Raw genomic sequence first — 19,864 nt, forward strand, 5'->3', positions numbered from 1 at the left:
TATTAAGACTGAAACTTTACTGCATTTGAAATTGGGGATTTTTTTTTTAATCCTCTCCATGTCTCTCTAATGCTTGTTTAGCTTACTGTTGATTAGTACACTATCTCTTCCTGTTTATTTCTTTGACACTGGTTTTCTTCTTTTTGTTGTTTGTTTTACTTGTTTGTTTTTCCCTTTTTCTTTACCTTCTTTGCTTTCGCTCTCCTCTCACCCTTTCATTCTAGATATCACCATTGTTACTATTACAAGCTAGAAAATACTTAATTGCACACAGTACAGGGACAGTAACAACAACAAAGGCAATGATGGAAAGATGGAAAAAACAGGGAAACCAGTTTCCCCCCAGCAATAAATTAGTACAGGAACCAGAGGGAAATGAAGAAAACAAATACTCAGATCCAGACTCCAACAAAACGAAGATAAACTATGACAAAGAACCCAATGAAGCCAACAAGAACAACTTGAAAGAAGAAATCCTACAAGCAATCAATAAGAATTTTATAGAGATGATACAGGATATGGTCAACCAAAATGTGCAGGAGACACTCAAGAAATTCTAACACAACAAAAACAGAGAATTTGAGAAAGCACAAGAAAAATAAAAGAAACTATAGAAGCACTGTATAAACACCAAAGTAAAGCAAAAAACACGATAAATAAAGAGATAAATGAACTCAGGACGAAAATAGACAATACTAATACTAATAAAAGGGGAAACAGACCAAAAGGAAGTAACAGTTATCAACCTATATGTACCCAATGTCAACACACCCAATTTCATCAAACATACCCTGAAGGACCTAAAAGCATATACTAACTCTAACACAGTGGTTGTGGGAGACTTTAAACACCCCACTATCATCAATAGATAGGACAACCAAACAAAAAATCAATAAAGAAATGCTAGATCTAAAACATACCATAGATCAAATGGACATACTTGATGTCTACAGAACATTTCATCCAACTTCTACACAATATACATTATTAGCCCATGCACCCTTCTGCAAAATAGATCATATCCTAGGGCACAAAGCAAGCCTCAGCAAATATAAGAAAATAGAAATTATACCATGCATTCTATCTGATTACAATGCAATAAAACTAGAACTCAAGAACAAAAATAAAGACAAAAACATGCAAACAGCGGGAAAATGAATAACTCACTGCTTAATGAACAATGGGTCATTGATGAAATAAAAGAGGAAATTAAAAAGTTCCTGGAAGTCAATGAAAATGAAAACACAACCTACCGGAACCTATGGGACACAACAAAGGCAGTCCTGAGAGGAAAGTTTATAGCCATGAGTGCATATATTAAAAAGACTGAAAGATCTCAAATCAGTGACCTAATGCTACATCTCAAACTCCTAGAAAAACAAGAACAAGCAAATCCCAAAACAAATAGAAGGAGAGAAATAATAAAAATAAGAGCTGAAATCAATGAAATAGAAACCAAAAAAACCATACAAACAATTAATGATACAAAAAGCTGGTTCTTTGAAAAAATAAACAAGATTGATAGACCCCTGGCAAACCTGACTAAAATGAAGAGAGAAAAAACCCAAATTAATAAATTAAGGAAAGCAAAAGGGGAGATAACAACAAACACCATGGAAGTCCAGGAAATCATCAGAGACTACTTTGAGAACCTATATTCAAATAAATTCGAAAATCTTAAAGAAATGGACAGATTTCTAGACTTATGATCATCCAAAACTGAACCAAGAGGACATTAATCACCTGAATAGATCTATAACACAAAATGAAATTGAAGCAGCAATCAAGAGTCTCCCAAAAAAGAAAAGTCCAGGTCCTGATGGATTCTCTGCTGAATTCTATCAGACCTTTAAAGAAGAACTGATACCAGCCCTCCTTAAACTGTTCCACGAAATAGAAAGGGAAGGAAAACTGCCTAACACATTTTATGAAGCCAATATTACACTTATCCCAAAACAGGGAAAGACACCTCCAAAAAGGATAACTGTAGGCCAATCTCCTTAATCAACACGGATGCAAAAATCCTAAATAAAATAATGGCAAACTGAATTAAACAACACATCAAACAGATCATTCACCACAACCAAGCAGGCTTCATCCCAGGAATGCAGGGGTGGTTCAACATACGAAAATCAATAAATGTAATAAACCACATTAACAGAAGCAAAGACAAAAACCACTTGATCATCTCAATGATGCAGAAAAAGCCTTTGATAAGATCCAACACCATTTCATGATAAAAGCTCTAAGAAAACTAGGAATAGAAGGAAAGTACCTCAACATTATAAAAGCTATAAATGACAAACCAACAGCCAGCATTATATTTAACAGTGAAAAACTAAAACCATTCCCTCTAAAATCAGGAATGAGACAAGGATACCCACTGTCTCCACTCCTATTCAACATAGTACTGGAATTCCTAGCCAGAGCAATTAGGCAAGAAGAACAAATAAAAGGAATACAAATAGGTAAAGAAACTGTCAAAATATCCCTATTTGCAGATGACATGATCCTATATCTTAAAGACCCAAAAAATTTTACTCAAAGCTCCTAGACACCATCAATAGCTATAGCAAGGTAGCAGGATATAAAATCAACATAGAAAAATCATTAGCATTTCTATACACTAATAATGAGCAAACTGACAAAGAATGTATGAAAACAATTCCATATACAATAGCCTCAAAAAAAAATCAAATACCTAGGTGTAAACCTAACAAAAGATGTGAATGACTTCTACAAGGAAAACTATACACTTATGAAGAAAGAGATTGAGGAAGACTATAGAAAGTGGAGAGATCTCCCATGCTCATGGATTGGTAGAATCTACATAGTAAAAATGTCTATACTCCCAAAAGTAATCTACATGTTTAACGCAATTCCCATCAAAATCCCAATGACATTCATCAAAGAGATTGAAAAATCTACCATTAAATTTATATGGAAACACAAGAGGCCATTAATAGCCAAGGCAATACACAATAAAAGAACAACGCTGGAGGTATCACAATACTTGACTTCAAACTATATTACAAAGCAATAACAATAAAAACAGCATGGTACTGGCACAAAAACAGACATGAAGACCAGTGGAACAGAATAGAGGACCCGGATATGAAGCCACACAACTATAACCAACTTGTCTTTAACAAAGGCACTAAAAATATACAATGGAGAAAAGACAGCCTCTTCAACAAAAACTGCTGGGAAAACTGGTTAGCAATCTGCAAAAAACTGAAACTCGATCCATGTATATCACCCTATACCAAGATTAACTCAAAATGGATCAAGGATCTTAATATCAGACCACAAACTCTACAGTTGGTACAGGAAAGAGTAGGAAATACTCTGGAATTAATAGGTATAGGCAAGAACTTTCTCAATGGAACCCCAGCAGCTCAGCAACTAAGAGATAGCATAGATAAATGGGACCTCATAAAGCTAAAAAGCTTCTGTTCATCAAAAGAAATGGTCTCTAAACTGAAGAGAACACACACAGAGTGGGAGAGCCTGCTACACATCAGACAAAAGACTGATAACCAGAACTCAAAAAACTAAATTCTCCCAAAAATAATGAACCAATAAAGAAATGGGCAAGAAGAACGAAATGTTATCATTCGCTGGTAAATGGATGGAATTGGAGAACATCATTCTGAGTGAGGTTAGCCTGGCTCAAAAGACCAAAAATCGTATGTTCTCCCTCATATGTGGACATTAGATCAAGGGCAAACACAACAATGGGATTGGACTATGAGCACATGATAAAAGCGAGAGCACACAAGGGAGGGGTGAGGATAGGTAAGACACCTAAAAAACTAGCTAGCATTCGTTGCCCTTAATGCAGAGAAACTAAAGCAGATACCTTAAAGCAACTGAGGCCAATAGGAAAAGGGGACCAGGAACTAGAGAAAAGGTTAGATCAAAAAGAATTAACCTAGAAGGTAACACCCACGCACAGGAAATCAATGTGAGTCAATGCCCTGTATAGCTATCCTTATCTCAACCAGCAAAACCCCTTGTTCCTTCCTATTATTGCTTATACTCCCTCTACAACAAAATTAGAGATAAGGGCAAAATAGTTTCTGCTGGGTATTGAGGGGGGGAGCGGGAGGGGGTGGAGTGGGTGGTAAGGGAGGGGGTGGGGGCAGGGGGGAGAAATGAACCAAGCCTTGTATGCACATATGAATAATAAAAGAAAAATGAAAAAAAAAAAGAAATGGGCAAGTGAACTAAACACAACTTTCTCAAAAGAAGAAACTCAAATGGCCAAAAAACACATGAAAAAATGCTCACCATCTCTAGCAATAAAGGAAATGCAAATTAAAACCACACTAAGATTCCACCTCACCCGTTAGAACAGCCATCATTAGCAACATCACTAACAACAGGTGTTGGTGAGGCTGTGGGGAAAAAGGAACCCTGTTACACTGTTGGTGGGAATGTAAACTAGTACAACCACTCTGGAAAAAAATTTGGAGGCTACTTAAAAAGCTAAACATTGATCTACCATATGATCCAGCAATACCACTCTTGGGGATATACCCAAAAGAATGTGACACAGGTTACTCCAGAGGCACCTGCACACCCATGTTTATTGCGGCACTATTCACAATAGCCAAGTTATGGAAACAGCCAAGATGCCCCACCACTGACGAATGGATTAAGAAAATGTGGTATCTATACACAATGGAATTTTATGCAGCCATGAAGAAGAACGAAATGTTATCATTTGCTGGAAAATGAATGGAATTGGAGAACATCATTCTGAGTGAGGTTAGCCTGGCCCAAAAGACCAAAAATCGTACGCTCTCCCTCATGTGGACATTAGATCAAGGGCAAACACAACAAGGGGATTGGATTTTGATCACATGATAAAACACACAAGGAAGGTATGAGGATAGGTAAAACACCTAAAAACTAGATAGCATTTGTTGCCCTCAACGCAGAGAAACTAAAGGAGATACTTTAAAGCAACTGAGGCCAATAGGAGAAGGAGACCAGGAACTAGAGAAAAGGTTAACTCGAGAAGAATTAACCTAGAAGGTAACACACACGCACAGGAAAGCAATGTGAGTCAACTCCCTGTATAGCTATCCTTATCTCAAATAGCAAAAACCCTTGGTCGTTCCTATTATTGCTTATACTATCTCTTCAACAAAACTAGAGATAAAGGCAAAATAGTTTCTGCCTGGTAGTGAGGGGTTGGGGGGAGGGGTAAGGGAGGGAGCAGGACGGGGGGATAAGCGAGGGGTAGAGGGGAAGGGGAAGGGGGTAGAAATGACCCAAACATTGCATGCACATATGAATATAATAAAAAAAGAATAAATAAATAAATAAAACTTTAGCCATGTAGATGGGAAAGTACATCGAATTCATGAATAAATACTTTAGAGAAACTAGTTATTTTAATGCTAGTGCATTTAAACAAAAACTAGGAGATCACTTTTATACTTTTAGATACACCCACATATTTCCTATATGAATTCTACCCTTTTGTTCATCACTCATGCCCATCTAACATCCTATAATCTGGGCTTCCTGGAACCCAGAACTCCTCATAGGCATCTCTTGCCTATCTATAGATAAAAATGTGATTTTTCTAATAATTATGAGAATAATAGTCATCAAAATTAAAATGAGGACTACATCGTATGCCTGAGATTTAAAGGTTTTCAAAATATTTAAGCTAATAATTAACACGATTTTCAACAAAATAAAGCAAAAGACTGTACAGAACTCACATGTTTGAGATCATTTTTGAACTGCTTCAATTCGTAGCCTCTGGAAATCTTTGGGGAAAACAGCACTGCCCCATGCATGTGGCTGACTAGAGAAGTGACCGTGCGGCGGCCAACACCGCTGCGTCCTGCCAGCAGCAGTGAACCCCCAGGGAAGCTGAGCACTCTGTCCACCCTGGACATGTATTCCAGGACCTCTTGGAAAAGCAAGATGTCCAAGTTCTGATTATCTCGCCCATAGTGAATAAGACCCTTGTTAAAGACACAAAGAACAGTTTACAGTTAAGTTAAAGCCACTACACAATGACAATGTTACTTATTTAGAGTAAAAAGTTACATTTTTTAAATACATTCAAGAAAAGGGGTGAAATGACTGCATGTCATCTCACATCCATATTTTGCTCATCTAATAACCCAGTTTTGTAGGCACTCTCTAAGGGAAAACTCATTTGATGTCAACAGGTTCAAGGGTGCAAAGAGATCCGTTACCTTTCGATATTAATATTACCAATAAAAAGGAGAAGGCAGGTTAATTTCAGTAGCTTCAAAAAGCCCTCAAATTTGCTTGGTCATTACAAATCAGTAAGTGGAAGAGACCATGAAACAGTTTCAAAACTCTAGAAACCTAGTACCTAAAATGTCTTTTGTGAACTCTTGTTCTTTTGTACTGCTTGGGAATGAATCAAGATCCCACACAGGTACTACACCAGGCCAGGAATTGCACTGAGTACAGGAAGACAGAAAAGATAATTACATTTCTCATACTTAAACTTTTAACTTTCCCAAACTTTGAAATACCCTTCCAGTTAGGTCAGTCAGTTTACTAGACCATGAAAGACTTCCTGACAGAATATCTGCACTAACTTTCAACATAAATATTAATTTTAAAGCAATCATATGCAACATTGCTTCTTTATTACAACTAAATCAAAAGCAAGAAAGAGGGAGGGAGAAGGGAGGGAGGGAAGGAGGGAGGAGAGGAGGGAGGAAGAAAGGAAAGAAGAAAGAAGAACAAGAGAGGGAGAAACTGCAGGCAGTGCTACTCAAGTTCCTGTGGACCCGGGCATAAACAAGCTTTGGGAGCCTGTTAGGAGCCTGTTAGGAATTCGATTCTCTGATCTCACCGGGAGAGTCTGGCACTGGAGATGGGACCCAGGATTCTGCATCTTTTCTACTTCTCCATTAATATTTCCAACAACAAATGCCTTCCTTCAAAATGCCTTGGAAATTTGACATGTATTAGTATATGTGCATCTTGTCCTGTCTGCCACAATGGACTAAACTCAAAAAGAGCAGAACCAGTTTTGTCTACTCTAAGGTCTTTCACCTCCATGCTCTCGAAGTGTTTCCAATGGTCATCTGTAAATTACTCTAATCACACTCGGATCTCGTCCAGTCGTGGCTCCCAGCTTACCTTTTTAATAACGTTCTTGAGGCCTGAGGAGCTGAGCTTCCCTAGTGGTTTCCCATGTGGAGGTAACGACTGTCCTGGAGCTGTCCACGCTCCTAGGTTGTGCCGTGCTCCCCACGTGACATAGAAGCTATCTGGAGAGTAAAAGGTGACACAATCCGTTAACATAATGTTTTGAAGAGATCATTAAGACTCGAACTCGCACTGTGAAATCTACCTGAGGACTGGCTAAGTGAATCCTTTTCCCTATTCCGCCCCACGTATCTCTCTTCCGTTGAACTGACTTCTTTCTACATTTCCCCTACTATTCTCCCCTACTATTTCTCCCATTTTCCCTTCTCCATAATCTCCACATGAAATTTGTAAATTAAAAATAACTTACATAAAATTGACAAATAAAACAATCTCAAAATTCCCCTCATGGAAGGACATAGATTTATTACTACCATCAAGGGCCCTGACTTTTAAAATAAAATTAATAACCAAATTTATAATTAAAAAACAAAAATTTCCCTACAGCAATATTCACAATATTCACATGCAAGAAAAATCCAGTTACCACTCTGTTGACACTTTCCCCTCCCAACTTCTGTTGAACACATGCTCAGTTCTACCACTGACCAAAACAACAACCACGAGAGCCGAGTGACTTCGCACTTCTCTCCTTCCATTCCCACTCATATTTCTCACACTATTTTCTATCTGTAGAGACCAGTGTACTAAAAATCCTACCTGTGAATAGCAATGAGGCTCTAATCTCCAAAACCAAACCTTTGCATCCGTAACCTCAACAGGACCTTTTGCACCAACTCCTTGAAGCTTTTGTTCCCCTCCAACTATGTGGCCCTACTCATCAACCCCTTTTAGGTTTCTGCTTATCCCTCATCAATCCCTTATCTATTGATGTGCCCCTATATATTAATGTATCTACTGATGAATCTATTGAATCAGCCTTTCACTTAATTCTAAAGAGTTCCCTCTAGCTTTCTTTTCCTGTAGATTAAATTACCAGGCATTTATATACCCTAAAATCCCTCAGTACTTACTTCTAAGCCAGTCTCCCAAGCTCTAGTCTAGCCCCATGTTTTCAACTGCATAACAGACATGGAATTCACATATTCATTCACTCACATCTACTGAACACATTTAAATATTGTACTTTCTATTTGATGTAAGTAGTGACTGAGACAAAAATGATTCCTACTCTCATAGATGAGAGACTATATGAAGATTTCCAAAAGATGCTCAAAAGGCTTGCAAATATTCAAGCCTAATACCATAAATATTTTAAATAACTAGCATTATCATCGTGACTGCATTACCTTCACATCTCCTTGTTTCTCACATAGAGTACTCCATACCTCCTACTTTACATCCCTGCTGGAAGGCCTCAAGCATGTCCTAATTGCTAGTGAACTGACATGTGCCACTCCAATATCACACACAACTTCCTAGGGGGACCTCTGCAACTATCCACTGACAGTTCAGTCTCCATTTTCCGCACTGACAGCATTATCTCCCTTGTCCTCTACACTGCACACCAACTTTCTCAAGCCTTTGCTCCTTTGCTCATTCCCTTTTCCCTTGTCTGGAATATCCCTCCCCTCTTCTTCACTTAATATATTCATCCTTTATAACCCACTTTGACCACTTATAATTGCTCAAAAAATCCAAAATTTAGGTGTAAATCTAACAAAACACATATAGGACGTTTATGCCAAAAATTACATAGCATCAATGAAAAAAGGGCAAAGAGAGTCTAAATAAGTTTATGATATACTATGTTTATGAATTAGAAGACTTCAAAGTAATCAATTCTCCCAAACTCATATCAGATTTAATGCAGTACCTATCAAAATCCCAGCTGCACTATTATAGTTAAAGCAATTTTCAGAAACAAGTATAAAACAGGGAATCAGTGTACCCAAATTTGAGATTTATTATATAGTAGCTGTAGAAATAAAGACAGCATTGTACTGGTGAAAGGACAGACACATATATCAGTGGGACAGAACACAGAACCCAAAAAGAGATCTACATTACTAATTTTTGTTTTTTTGAGACAGGATCCCAGCATGTAGCCCAGGATGGTCTCACACTTGTCATCCTCCTGCCTCAGCCTCCCAAGTACTGGGATTACAGCTGTGCACCAACAAATAGGCAATACACTATTGATTTTTGATAAAGATGCAAAAGAAATTCAGGCAGAAAGCTTTTTTCATAAATGGTGCTGAAGTAAGTGAACATCAATAGGCAAAATAAAAAAAAAAGGAAAAAAAAACTTTGACTCAAGTTTCACTCCTTATACAGAAATTAACTCAAAATAGACCAGTGATTCAAAGTGAAAACATAAAAATATGAAACTTTCAGGAGAAAACCTTTAGGATATAGCACTACGTGAAAAGACCTTAAACTTGACACTAAAACATCCTGAAAAGGAAAAAGTGATAGGTTGGACTCAGCAAAATTAAAGGCCTTTTATCTGTGAAAGATTCCATAAGAGGATGAAGAGATGGCTACAGAATGGGAGAATGTACTTCACAAACCATATGTCTAACAAAAGACTGATATCTACAATCTATAAATATTCTCAAACTCAACAGTAAAAAAAAAATCCAATTAGAGAATGGGCAAGAAGAAGTTATTTCACCAAAGAGGATATAAGTACATCAAGTAAGTACAAGAAAGGATGTTCAATGTCACTAGTCACTCAGCAAAATGCAAATTAAAGCCACAACAACATATCATTATACATAGCCATCACAATGACTAGAATAAAAAACAGGACAACAGCAAATGCCAGCAAGGACATGGAGCCACTGGGTCACTCACATCTTGCTGGCACGAATGTGAGATGCACAGCTGCTCTAGACGCAGCCTGGTAGTAACTTTACACACCGAGCACACAATTGCCATGCAACCCTGCACCCACACTCCTGAGCATATATCCCAGAGGAACATAGCGTGAGTGCACGGAACAGCCTGTGTATGAACATCTGGAACAGTTTTACTTCAGACAGCCCAAAACTGGAAACACCCGAACGTCCTCAACAGGCAACACTTCGAGGATTGAGGGCACACCCACAGCACGGATGATCCATGTACTCAACAGCACAATGGAACAGACTATGGAGACACACAAGCACATGCATCCCCAGAGAACTCAAACTTTGTTTAATTGAAAATAACTGTGTTGAATGACAAAACGAAAAAAAAGAACAGGTGAGTGGTTTCCAGCGGTTGGAAAGGAAGGGGGTGTAGCTACAAAAGAGGAACATGGTGAATTGTTGAGGTGACCTAATGTTCTACACATTAACTGTCAATATCCAGGTTGTGATGTAATGAGTTTACAACACAAACTCATTACAACACAACCATCAATAACATTTTAATTGTTAAATGTTTGAGTGTAACTTCCTCAAAAAAGAATTAGTGTCTATCTCTTCTGCAGCCCTAGAATCTAGCATTTATCCCAACAACATTCAAAATTATATTAATTAAAACATTTCATGCTCTGTTATAATTACTAGTTTAACCATCTGCTTACAGCATCTTCATGGCATCTAAACACACCAGCAATAATTATGTTTACAAGCAAGATTTTCAAGGTTGGGTACAATGGCTCCCACCTGTACTTGGGAGATGGGACTAGGGGGAACACAGTATGAATCCAGCCTAGGCAAAAATGTTAGAGAACAAGCCAGGCATGATTAATTCTTATAATTCTTATAATCCCAGTTACTTGGAAGGCATAGATAGGAAGACTGTGATCTGAGCCCTATCTGAAAAATAATGAAACAAAAGGAAAATGGATTTGGGGGTGGGCACGGCTCAAATGGTAGTGCACTTACAAGGCTCTGAGTTCAAACCCTAAACAAAATTCCTACCTGTTTCTGTCATTAGATTGCAAGCTTCTCAAGGAGAGTAATAATCTAGTTTATTTTCTGTGTGTCCAAGAATTAAATCTTTAAGATAAACCAACCTTTCACTACGTGAAAATCCTGTGTATCCAGACCACCATGTGACATCTGTACTTCTAAAGGACACACCCCAGAGCTGGGGACAACGCTCACTTGACAGCGCCTGCCCAGCATGTCCAGCCCTGGCTTGATCCCTTGCACCTCAGAGAGGAAAAATTAAACAGCTCACATTATTTATTGATTCTCATCACACAGAGAACTCTGAAAGAACCAAACTGCAGAGAATTGAGACTTCCAATAAAGTGTCGAGGCCCCCTGTGCTCAAGTTTGTAAGAAAAGACCCGGCTGACGTAAGGTTTCAGGCTGAGAAAGAGGGCAGTGGTGAGGGCCACAGCCTCTGCACACAAAGCCATGAGAGCCACGGGGCCTCCCTCAAATCCCAGCCACCTCTGAACCATGACTGCCTCTTAACTCTCCTGAGCCCGCTTCCCACGTCCACGCCTCAGGAAGTGCCTGGGAAATCCCTCTGCCAATCTCAACAGCCTTCCACCCAGTACCTCCTTGGCTCTAGGACCAGGATCACATCACATGCAACGTGTGACAGGAAGTGTTTTGAAGCCTAGCTTGACAGTCTGAACGAAGGAACACATCTTGTAACCTGAGAGCAGCGCCATCAGGAAACGTTTCTACATTGAGGCCTTCTTTTAGCTGAGGCCCGCTCACCATGATTTTCTGTTGCATGCACCACTCCCATACCTACTTTCAACACGCAAATTGCTTAGTAAGCAGTACTAATTCTAAATGCAGCATAGCTGCTTTGATTGAACACTATGCTCTGCTTACCATGAAAGTGGATGGTGCTGGTAATAAGAAAATGTAACAAGTTCTGGGCTAATGACATTTTGGGTAATGACAGGAAAAAGAATGGTCATTACCATTAAGGAAAAAGTCATCATAATCAAACATGGACTTTCTCAATGATCTTTGTTTCATTAGTGAAAATCATTCAGGAAAAATAACTTTGTATTGCAAATGTAAAACAGTAGGCCTGAATCTCTCTTGTTAAGAAAATCATGACTGTCATTATATTTTGTTTAGAACATAATTATGGAGATTTGACAAAAACAACTTGTGTAAAAATTAACATTAAAATTATCCACCATTTTATTTGTTTAAACATGAAATCATCCTACAGGTAAGAAAAGTAATTTCACCTTCTGATAACCATAAAGTGTTTACATACAGTCTCCTGTATTACCTGCCATGTTGTCTAATATATCTGAGCCCCAATCTCCCTGAAGCACCGATGTCAAGATGCTGTCAAACAAATGAAGTTCCTTGGCACCAACGATTTTGTCACGGAATAAGCGCCGGGCTTCATACGCCACAATTTCCAGCACATAATCTAATGGGTGGTTTGAGGATCCTGAGAAAGGCAAAAGTTTCTTCAATCATAGTAAAATTCAAATAATTTGAAATGGTCTATTGAACATAGCATTAGAAAGCAACGAAGAACAAGAATCTACATACCATTATTTTGCATCAGATAAAAAGAAGCAATGGAAAAAGAAGTTAAAATTCATTCTGTTAATATGCTAATATGTATTTTTGATTAAAGGCTACATTATGCACTATCATCTCTACTTGGTCAATAAAAATATAATTTCCAACAAGCATATTAAACATGGTTTGGCTACTAAGAACAATGATTTCATCTTTCCCAAAAATCAAGTTTTAATAGTCATAAACATAAAAAGCTTGGAAGAAGAAATATAATATCCTTTTAATAGTAATATTTAAAAGTAATATTTAAATTTAATATCAATATTATAATTTTTAATTTGTCTCTGTTTTATTATTTTTTTTTTTGGTGGCACTGGCTTTGAACTTATGGCCTCACGCTTGCTAGGCAGGCACTCTTACCGTGTGAGCCACTCTGCCAGCCCCACAATATTTAGATATTATCATTACTGTTCAATACTCATTTAATGTATCTATCATAAACATACTACATGGCATAAGTGCACACACACACAAACACAGACACACCAGCAAAATTTACCTCCTTCTAAATCATATCTGAATAAGCCAAGAACCCACTGGGTGAGAATGCATGGCGTAAAGAAATAGTGACTATAATCATCAACCGTAAATTTAGCCCGCACCTGAAAGAGAAAATGTAGAAAGAAACAGTCTGTCTACTTTTGCACACATAATCATACTATAAAGTTCTCTGGTACCTTAGACTTACGCAGCAGTACCCATTTCGTTCCAGTACCCGAGGGTGGAATCTGATTCAACAGAACTGACTGTGTTAGTTATCCTGTGTATTCTACCCTATCCATTTTGAATATTATCCTAGGAAGGATACTATGTTTGAATAGACTGCCAAAGATTGTCTGTTACAAAAAAGAAACAAGTTTAAATAGACCACTAAAGAAATTCAAGAAAAAAAGCTAACCTGAGCCTTATAAAATAATGCCTGCAATTCCAAGGCATGTTCACATCTAGGTAAAACCCACTTCTAACAGTGAGAGCCTCAGCTCTGTCTTAGGTTCAAGAAGTCACTGAACAAAGCAAAGACCCTGCCCCTCCCACTCCAGGAGCACAGCCATTACTCTTCTTGTGATCTTGGTCATTTACCACCTGAATTACATGTTTAAAAAGTGACTTCTTGCTGTCTAACTTACCCTTCCCTACTTCTACCCCAGGATTACAAAACACACTTTCCACAAACCCTTCCATAACTTGTGCACACTGTTCCCTTCACCTAAGATCTCTCCTCCTTACGCACATCCTGTCATTGCCTCATCAGCTGTGCTGCAGTAACAGTGGAGGAAGCAGAGCCCAGACATCAACACCAGACAGAACCACAGGTGGTCCTGAAGATGACACCAACCAACAGGCATGGCAACTGCAACATAAGCGCACACCTACCTGCTCATACACCTGCACCATGGATCCTGCCAGGAGGTAGATTTTTGATGAAGAGCCCCAAATAGAATGATTTTTTAGGTTTTTATGCAGAACTGCTTCCAGATATGCTCCGTAAATTGTTTGTAATTGCTCTCTTTCTGGGTAACTAAAAAAGGCACAGAACAAAGAAGAAAACTGAAGTATTCTAAACCATTACTTAATGCTAAGTTACAGCAGTGTGGGCTGTGCTGCTCTGAGGCTTGCCCAGGGGCTAGGATGAGGTCCACCACCCCTGCTCACTTTAGATAAATCAGAGCCCTCAGTGTCCACCGTCAAACACTGGCAGGCCTAGTAGATGATCCCAACAAAATTATTAAAGAACTGTTTAAAAAAAACACTAATCTTAGAAAATGCCAATAGGGAAATTTTACTTAAGAAAAAGCATTTAAGTGTAGCATGCACAGAGGGCACCAATCCAATTCAGAACTATAAAAAGAGACTAACAAAACAACAAAAAATCAACCTGCTTCTCCCAAAGCAAACTTTATCTCAATGCAGCTTAACTGGGGCAGTAACATTTCAGAAAGAAGAATGTTCACAGGTGAGGTACAATTAGCATGAAAGCATAAAAGCAAGGTTTAGAAGATAAAGGCATCACAGAGGAGACAATCGAGTCCCCAGAACAATCATGAATCACAGAGATGGACGGATGTATTAGAGCCCATGCCATCAACATTAAAATGGCCTAGCACTCGCTTGTTTACATTTAAATTCTCATAAAACTTAATATTTTTATCAAATACATTAAAACATTTAAATCTAAACGAACTCAGGGTCTTATACTTGCTAGGCAAGCCCTCTACCACTTGAGCTACACCCCTGCCCTTTGCCATTTTTATATAGTCAAAGGAAATGAACTTGTGTGTCAAAGAGACATCTGTACTCTCATGTTCACTACAGTACTGTTCACAACAGCCAAAAAACAGAAATGACCTAAGTCAACTGATGATGAAATAAAGAAAATGTTGTACATACATATAATAGAATCCATAAAAAAATGAAATCCTAGCATTTCCAACAACATGAATGGAACAGGAGATTAGGTTAAATGAAATAAGCCAAGCACAGAAGTCCATGCATAATCTTCTTGTATGCAGCATCTAAGAAAGCCGACTTCAGAGAAGTGACAGTAGAATGGTGGTGACCAGAGGTTGGGGAGAACAGAGAGGATAGATGGAAAAAGGATGACTAATGGGTACCAAGTTACAGCTAGACAGGAGCAAGAAGTTCTGGTGTACAACTGCACCGTAGGGTGATTATAGATGATAGCAAGGTACCGTAAGCTTCAGAACCCTAAAAGAGCATTTAGAGTGTTTTTACCATAAAGAAATAGAACCATCATAAACAAACAAAAATGTCTTTTAAAAAATGAAGGACAGGAAGGTAAAACAAATCCTGTCCAGGGAATGGTACCAGTAGGAGGGGTGAGAGCATAAAAAAAGGGGTGAAGGAGGGCAAATATTGTAGAAGTATTATATATTCATGTACGAAAATAGTACAATGAGACCTGTGGAAACTGTGCTAAGAACGGGGGAGGGGAGATAAAGGAAAAAGATGGAGGGGGTGACTCTAACTAACATATACTGTAAACACTTTTGTAAATGTCACTGTGTATCCCTGGTACAACTATAATATGCTAATAAATAACTAAAAGAAAAAAATTTAAAAATAATAAAATCTATTCTGAGTCTCACAAAAAAGGAATAATACACTTTTGAAAAGATACATGCATAACCCAATTTAAACATTATATAAACATGCATCTACCAAAACATTACATGGTACCTCGTTAATGTGCAGAATTTTTATGTTTTTATGTATCAATCCAAAATAAAATTGAAAAATAAAATTAAAATACACCATTTTAATTGCTATACTGGTATTTTAGAACAGACTATTCAAAAAGTTCCTTCATTTCCTTACATGTTTCTAATACACAAGATGCTTTGATGAAAGCCTGTCTCATCCTAACTTACTACCTATAGCTTGGATAGGGCAGAGAAAAAAAAGTCAGAGCTTAAGTTTGACCATTTTTATATTCTGCTGTTTGAAGACTATAAACAGATATTGAAGGATATCATTAATGGGTACCTTTAATAAGAGGCAATTACATACAATGTTTCTCCCAATTAAAGAAAGCACACTCAGATACATACTCTACAGCACACAGACGGACAATGGAGGTAAATCTAGTGGTGAGCTTGTGTCTTCCCAGTCTTCCTCCAGCTGACATGGATGCCACAATTTGAATGTTTTCTAGACCAACCCATTCCAAATTTTCATCATAAAATCCTTGATACGTCAATACCTATTTTAAGATAAATGTTCTTAATAGCACAGAAGTTGTTGTGTAGACATAGATTTTCATTTCTTTTGGGTACATACCTAGAAATGGAACTACAGTCATGTGGTCAAATTTAACCATACTTAATGACCAGCTGTTTACCAAGCTGGCTGCACATTTTACATTCCCAGCAGCAGTGTAGGAGGGCTCTGATTTCTCTACACCCTCACCAACAAGCTATCATTGTCTTTATAGGCACAGCCGTCCTAGTGCATGTGAACTGATACCTGATTGTGGTTTTTTTGTTGTTGTTGTTGTTGTTTTGCGGTACTGGGGCTTGAACTCAGGACCTACACAGTGCGCCACTCCACCAGCCCTTTTGGAGATAGGATCTCATGAACTATTTGCTTGGGCTGGCTTCGTACCACGATCCTCCTGATCTCTGCGTCCTGAGTAGCTAGGATTGTAGTTTTGATTTGCAGTTCCTTGATGACTAATAATGCTGGATACCTTTTCATGTGTCTAGATATCTTTGGAGAAATGTTAGTTCAAATCTTTTGGCCATTATTAAGTTGAGTTATTTGTCTTTTTAAAAAATATGTCTTCTTAAATACTTTAGATTTCCTAGCCATAATAAGATTTTTTGCCTAAATTTCAATTATTTCCAAGTGGTAATCATCATCTTCTACCTAACTCAAGAGTTTAATATAGAAATGTATTTCAAATTCTTATACCACTGAAAAAAAAATATTGTTCAAATCTACATTTCAGTTGAATTATTCTCATTTTTAAGTGCTTTTCTCTCCATTAAACATTAAAATCCAGATCCTATTATAAACCTACTAGCAATTATCAAAAAAAGTATAAGGAAAATGTTTTGCATTTTTTCTATAACTAGTTTATCATTCTGCAGTTACAGGACAAACTAAATTAGGACTCATAAAAAAATATAATGAGCTCTAAAAATACAGCTTCTAATGGGATGTAAATAACTTGAAGAAAAAATCTTCCACACTGAGTAAGAAAGTATAATTTTTGAATCTTTACATAGGCAAAAAAAGAGACTAATGGCTAAAGCAGCCAAGAAAGGGGATGACTGAGCTCAACTACCACCAGATGGAGCAAACCTAAACAGATTGTGCAAAACCTTCCAACTCCAGCACCATCCACAGCTTCTGATTCTCTCCATGTCTCAGGAAAAAGGAATAGGTAGAGAGGTAGAGAAAAGGACTTACTCTTCTGGTCATATATTATTCTGTATGGAACACTAGCTTCTAAAGGAAAGAAGACCAACAAATGCAAGCTTGAGAAAGACTGAAATGTCTCCATAATTTAATTCCTTTCCATGACACAAGTTGGAGACAACACTGGCCCCAAAGAAGGACAGCAGATTTGTTATCTGTGAGAAAAGCTGATGGAATTAAATTGTTTCCAATTACATGCAAACACATCAAGTGATAAGACCTACCTGCTGTAGGAAAGCTACCAAGGTACTGGTCCCCCATTTATCAAGCTTGGGTAGGTTGATATCTTTTAAGTACAAAACAAGTCTTTCACAGTCTTTTGGTCTATACACCCGACCTGTGTTAGTACTGATCACCATGCAAGTCTGGCTCAATTTCTGCAGGAGGTGTCGAGAAGTAGTCTGTGCACTACAGTGAACCGTGGCAATCTGAGTGGACCGGAGCTGAGAAAAGGCATACCTGAGCAGCATCCTAGAAAAGATGCATGACGTTCCATTTTAAAATGCAACCAAGGAAATACTCTTGGTACTCAATACAGAATTTCTATCTTATAAATATTTCAGCTTCTAAATCATGTATGATAATGATGGTTAAGAGGAAAATGACAAATATGGTTATGGTTTCTACATTATCAAGGTAACTTTCTGACTTTGTTTTTTTGGTTGTTTTTGAATTACTGGGAATTGAACCCAGGGTCTCCCACATGCTAAGCAGGCACAATACCACTTGAGCCATACTGCCAGCTCTTTTGTTTATACTTTGGTTTTGAGAGAGTCTTGGCAACTTTGCCCAGGTTGCTCCTGAACTCCTGATCCTCCTGCCTCTGCCTCTCAAGTAACTGGGATTATAGGCATGCACCACTATACCTAGCTTTCTAACTTTTAGATTGAAGAAACAAATTCATATGTAAAGATATTGTCTGGACACTTTTCAGCAAAATAAATAAAAAGAGTTGTCAAAGTAATTTAGTATGACAAAGTATATACAGACTATAACAACTGTTTTGCCATAGTTGGAAAACTTTACTTCTCCTAGGTTAAATATGTGCACAAAACTAAAATTTTACAAAATTTTTAATCAACTGTTCTCCTAACAGAAATGTAAAGCTAATAATTCACAGCATCTTTATTTCCAGGAACTACATTCTATAGACACTAAAAATAGATTGCATTGAATTAGAAGGTATTTTAAATACAGAGGTAACTTCAACATTCACATTTTATAACAAAAGTGATTTGTGAGTGTCTAGGTATTCAATTTTTATTGTGACCAAATGCACAGACTCTTTAAAAGTAGCTTCTCAGACTGTTTTCTTTTCACCGAAAAATCACATAACCTAGAAAGAAAAGTACATACCCCTTGCCATACTCATTATTTTTAAAAGTAGTGACAAGGAAATGTTTTCTCCATGAGAACATGAGTGCTATTTTAACCAAAAGAAATGTATCAATAGTTGTCAACTCATTGGGGAAGTGGGACATAAGTTAACATCATGAACCTCTATCAACATTTTCCTTACCCTTTGCCACACCCTTCGGGTCCTACGAGAATAAACGGTTGTTTAGTGTCAGAATTTAACCAAGGTTTGAAATAGTCTAGCCCACGCTGCATGTCAGGAGTCTGAATGACTGGAAGTGTTTGGCCATTGCTGAAATCATCAGCAGTCAAGTTTTCTGGCTTCTTCAGCACATAGGATTCTAACTGTCCTCTCCTTGAGTCGTAGTAGGTGTCCATGGGTTTCTGAGGGTCTGGAGGAGATTGCCGTGCCCAGTTAAAAACCTTAAGAGGGAAAAGCTATAATGAGTTTTTAAATATTCCAAACAGTATGTGAAATTTTTTAATTCTTCAAGGTGTATATCCCTAAAGTGAATCACCTCAGCCCCTCCCAAATAAATTGCTTAATAAACAAAGTAGAATTTTCTCCTTAAATGATCATTTAGACAAATAAAAGTTTATATGAAGATGCCAACTTGGTAGAAATTTATACACCATGATTTAAAACCATATTCAGCTTTCAGGGAGTGCTCATAAACTTAGTATTTAGTAGGTCACTAATTGTTGAGTATAGGAATCCTAAAGCCCTTCGATTCCAGCAGAGTTACCACCACTGCCCTTGTGTTAGTCTTCTATTAACATTGAAAGCTACTATTTGTTTTTTTTTTTCATTTTTCTTTTATTATTCATATGTGCATACAAGGCTTGGTTCATTTCTCCCCCCTGCCCCCGCCCCCTCCCTTACCACCCACTCCGCCCCCTCCCTCTCCCCCCCCCAATACCCAGCAGAAACTATT

At 37.8% G+C, this 19,864-nt stretch overlaps 1 protein-coding gene across 3 annotated transcripts in view; it reads right to left on the minus strand.

Annotated features, from left to right (window-relative positions):
* Dync2h1 (dynein cytoplasmic 2 heavy chain 1) overlaps positions 1–19,864 on the minus strand; it is a 257,221-nt gene that overhangs the window by 172,290 nt on the left and 65,067 nt on the right. For all 3 annotated transcript variants that reach the window (XM_074066819.1, XM_074066821.1, XM_074066820.1), the window contains 8 exons: positions 19,093–19,352; positions 17,798–18,044; positions 16,202–16,353; positions 14,007–14,151; positions 13,132–13,234; positions 12,328–12,495; positions 7,153–7,283; positions 5,742–5,990 (listed from right to left, as the gene is read on the minus strand). In XM_074066819.1, coding sequence (XP_073922920.1) covers positions 5,742–5,990; positions 7,153–7,283; positions 12,328–12,495; positions 13,132–13,234; positions 14,007–14,151; positions 16,202–16,353; positions 17,798–18,044; positions 19,093–19,352 — 1,455 coding nt within the window. The remainder of the gene's footprint in view (positions 1–5,741; positions 5,991–7,152; positions 7,284–12,327; positions 12,496–13,131; positions 13,235–14,006; positions 14,152–16,201; positions 16,354–17,797; positions 18,045–19,092; positions 19,353–19,864) is intronic.

The sequence above is a fragment of the Castor canadensis genome, chromosome 2 (genome assembly GCF_047511655.1).
Source record: "Castor canadensis chromosome 2, mCasCan1.hap1v2, whole genome shotgun sequence".
Lineage (NCBI taxonomy): Eukaryota > Metazoa > Chordata > Mammalia > Rodentia > Castoridae > Castor > Castor canadensis.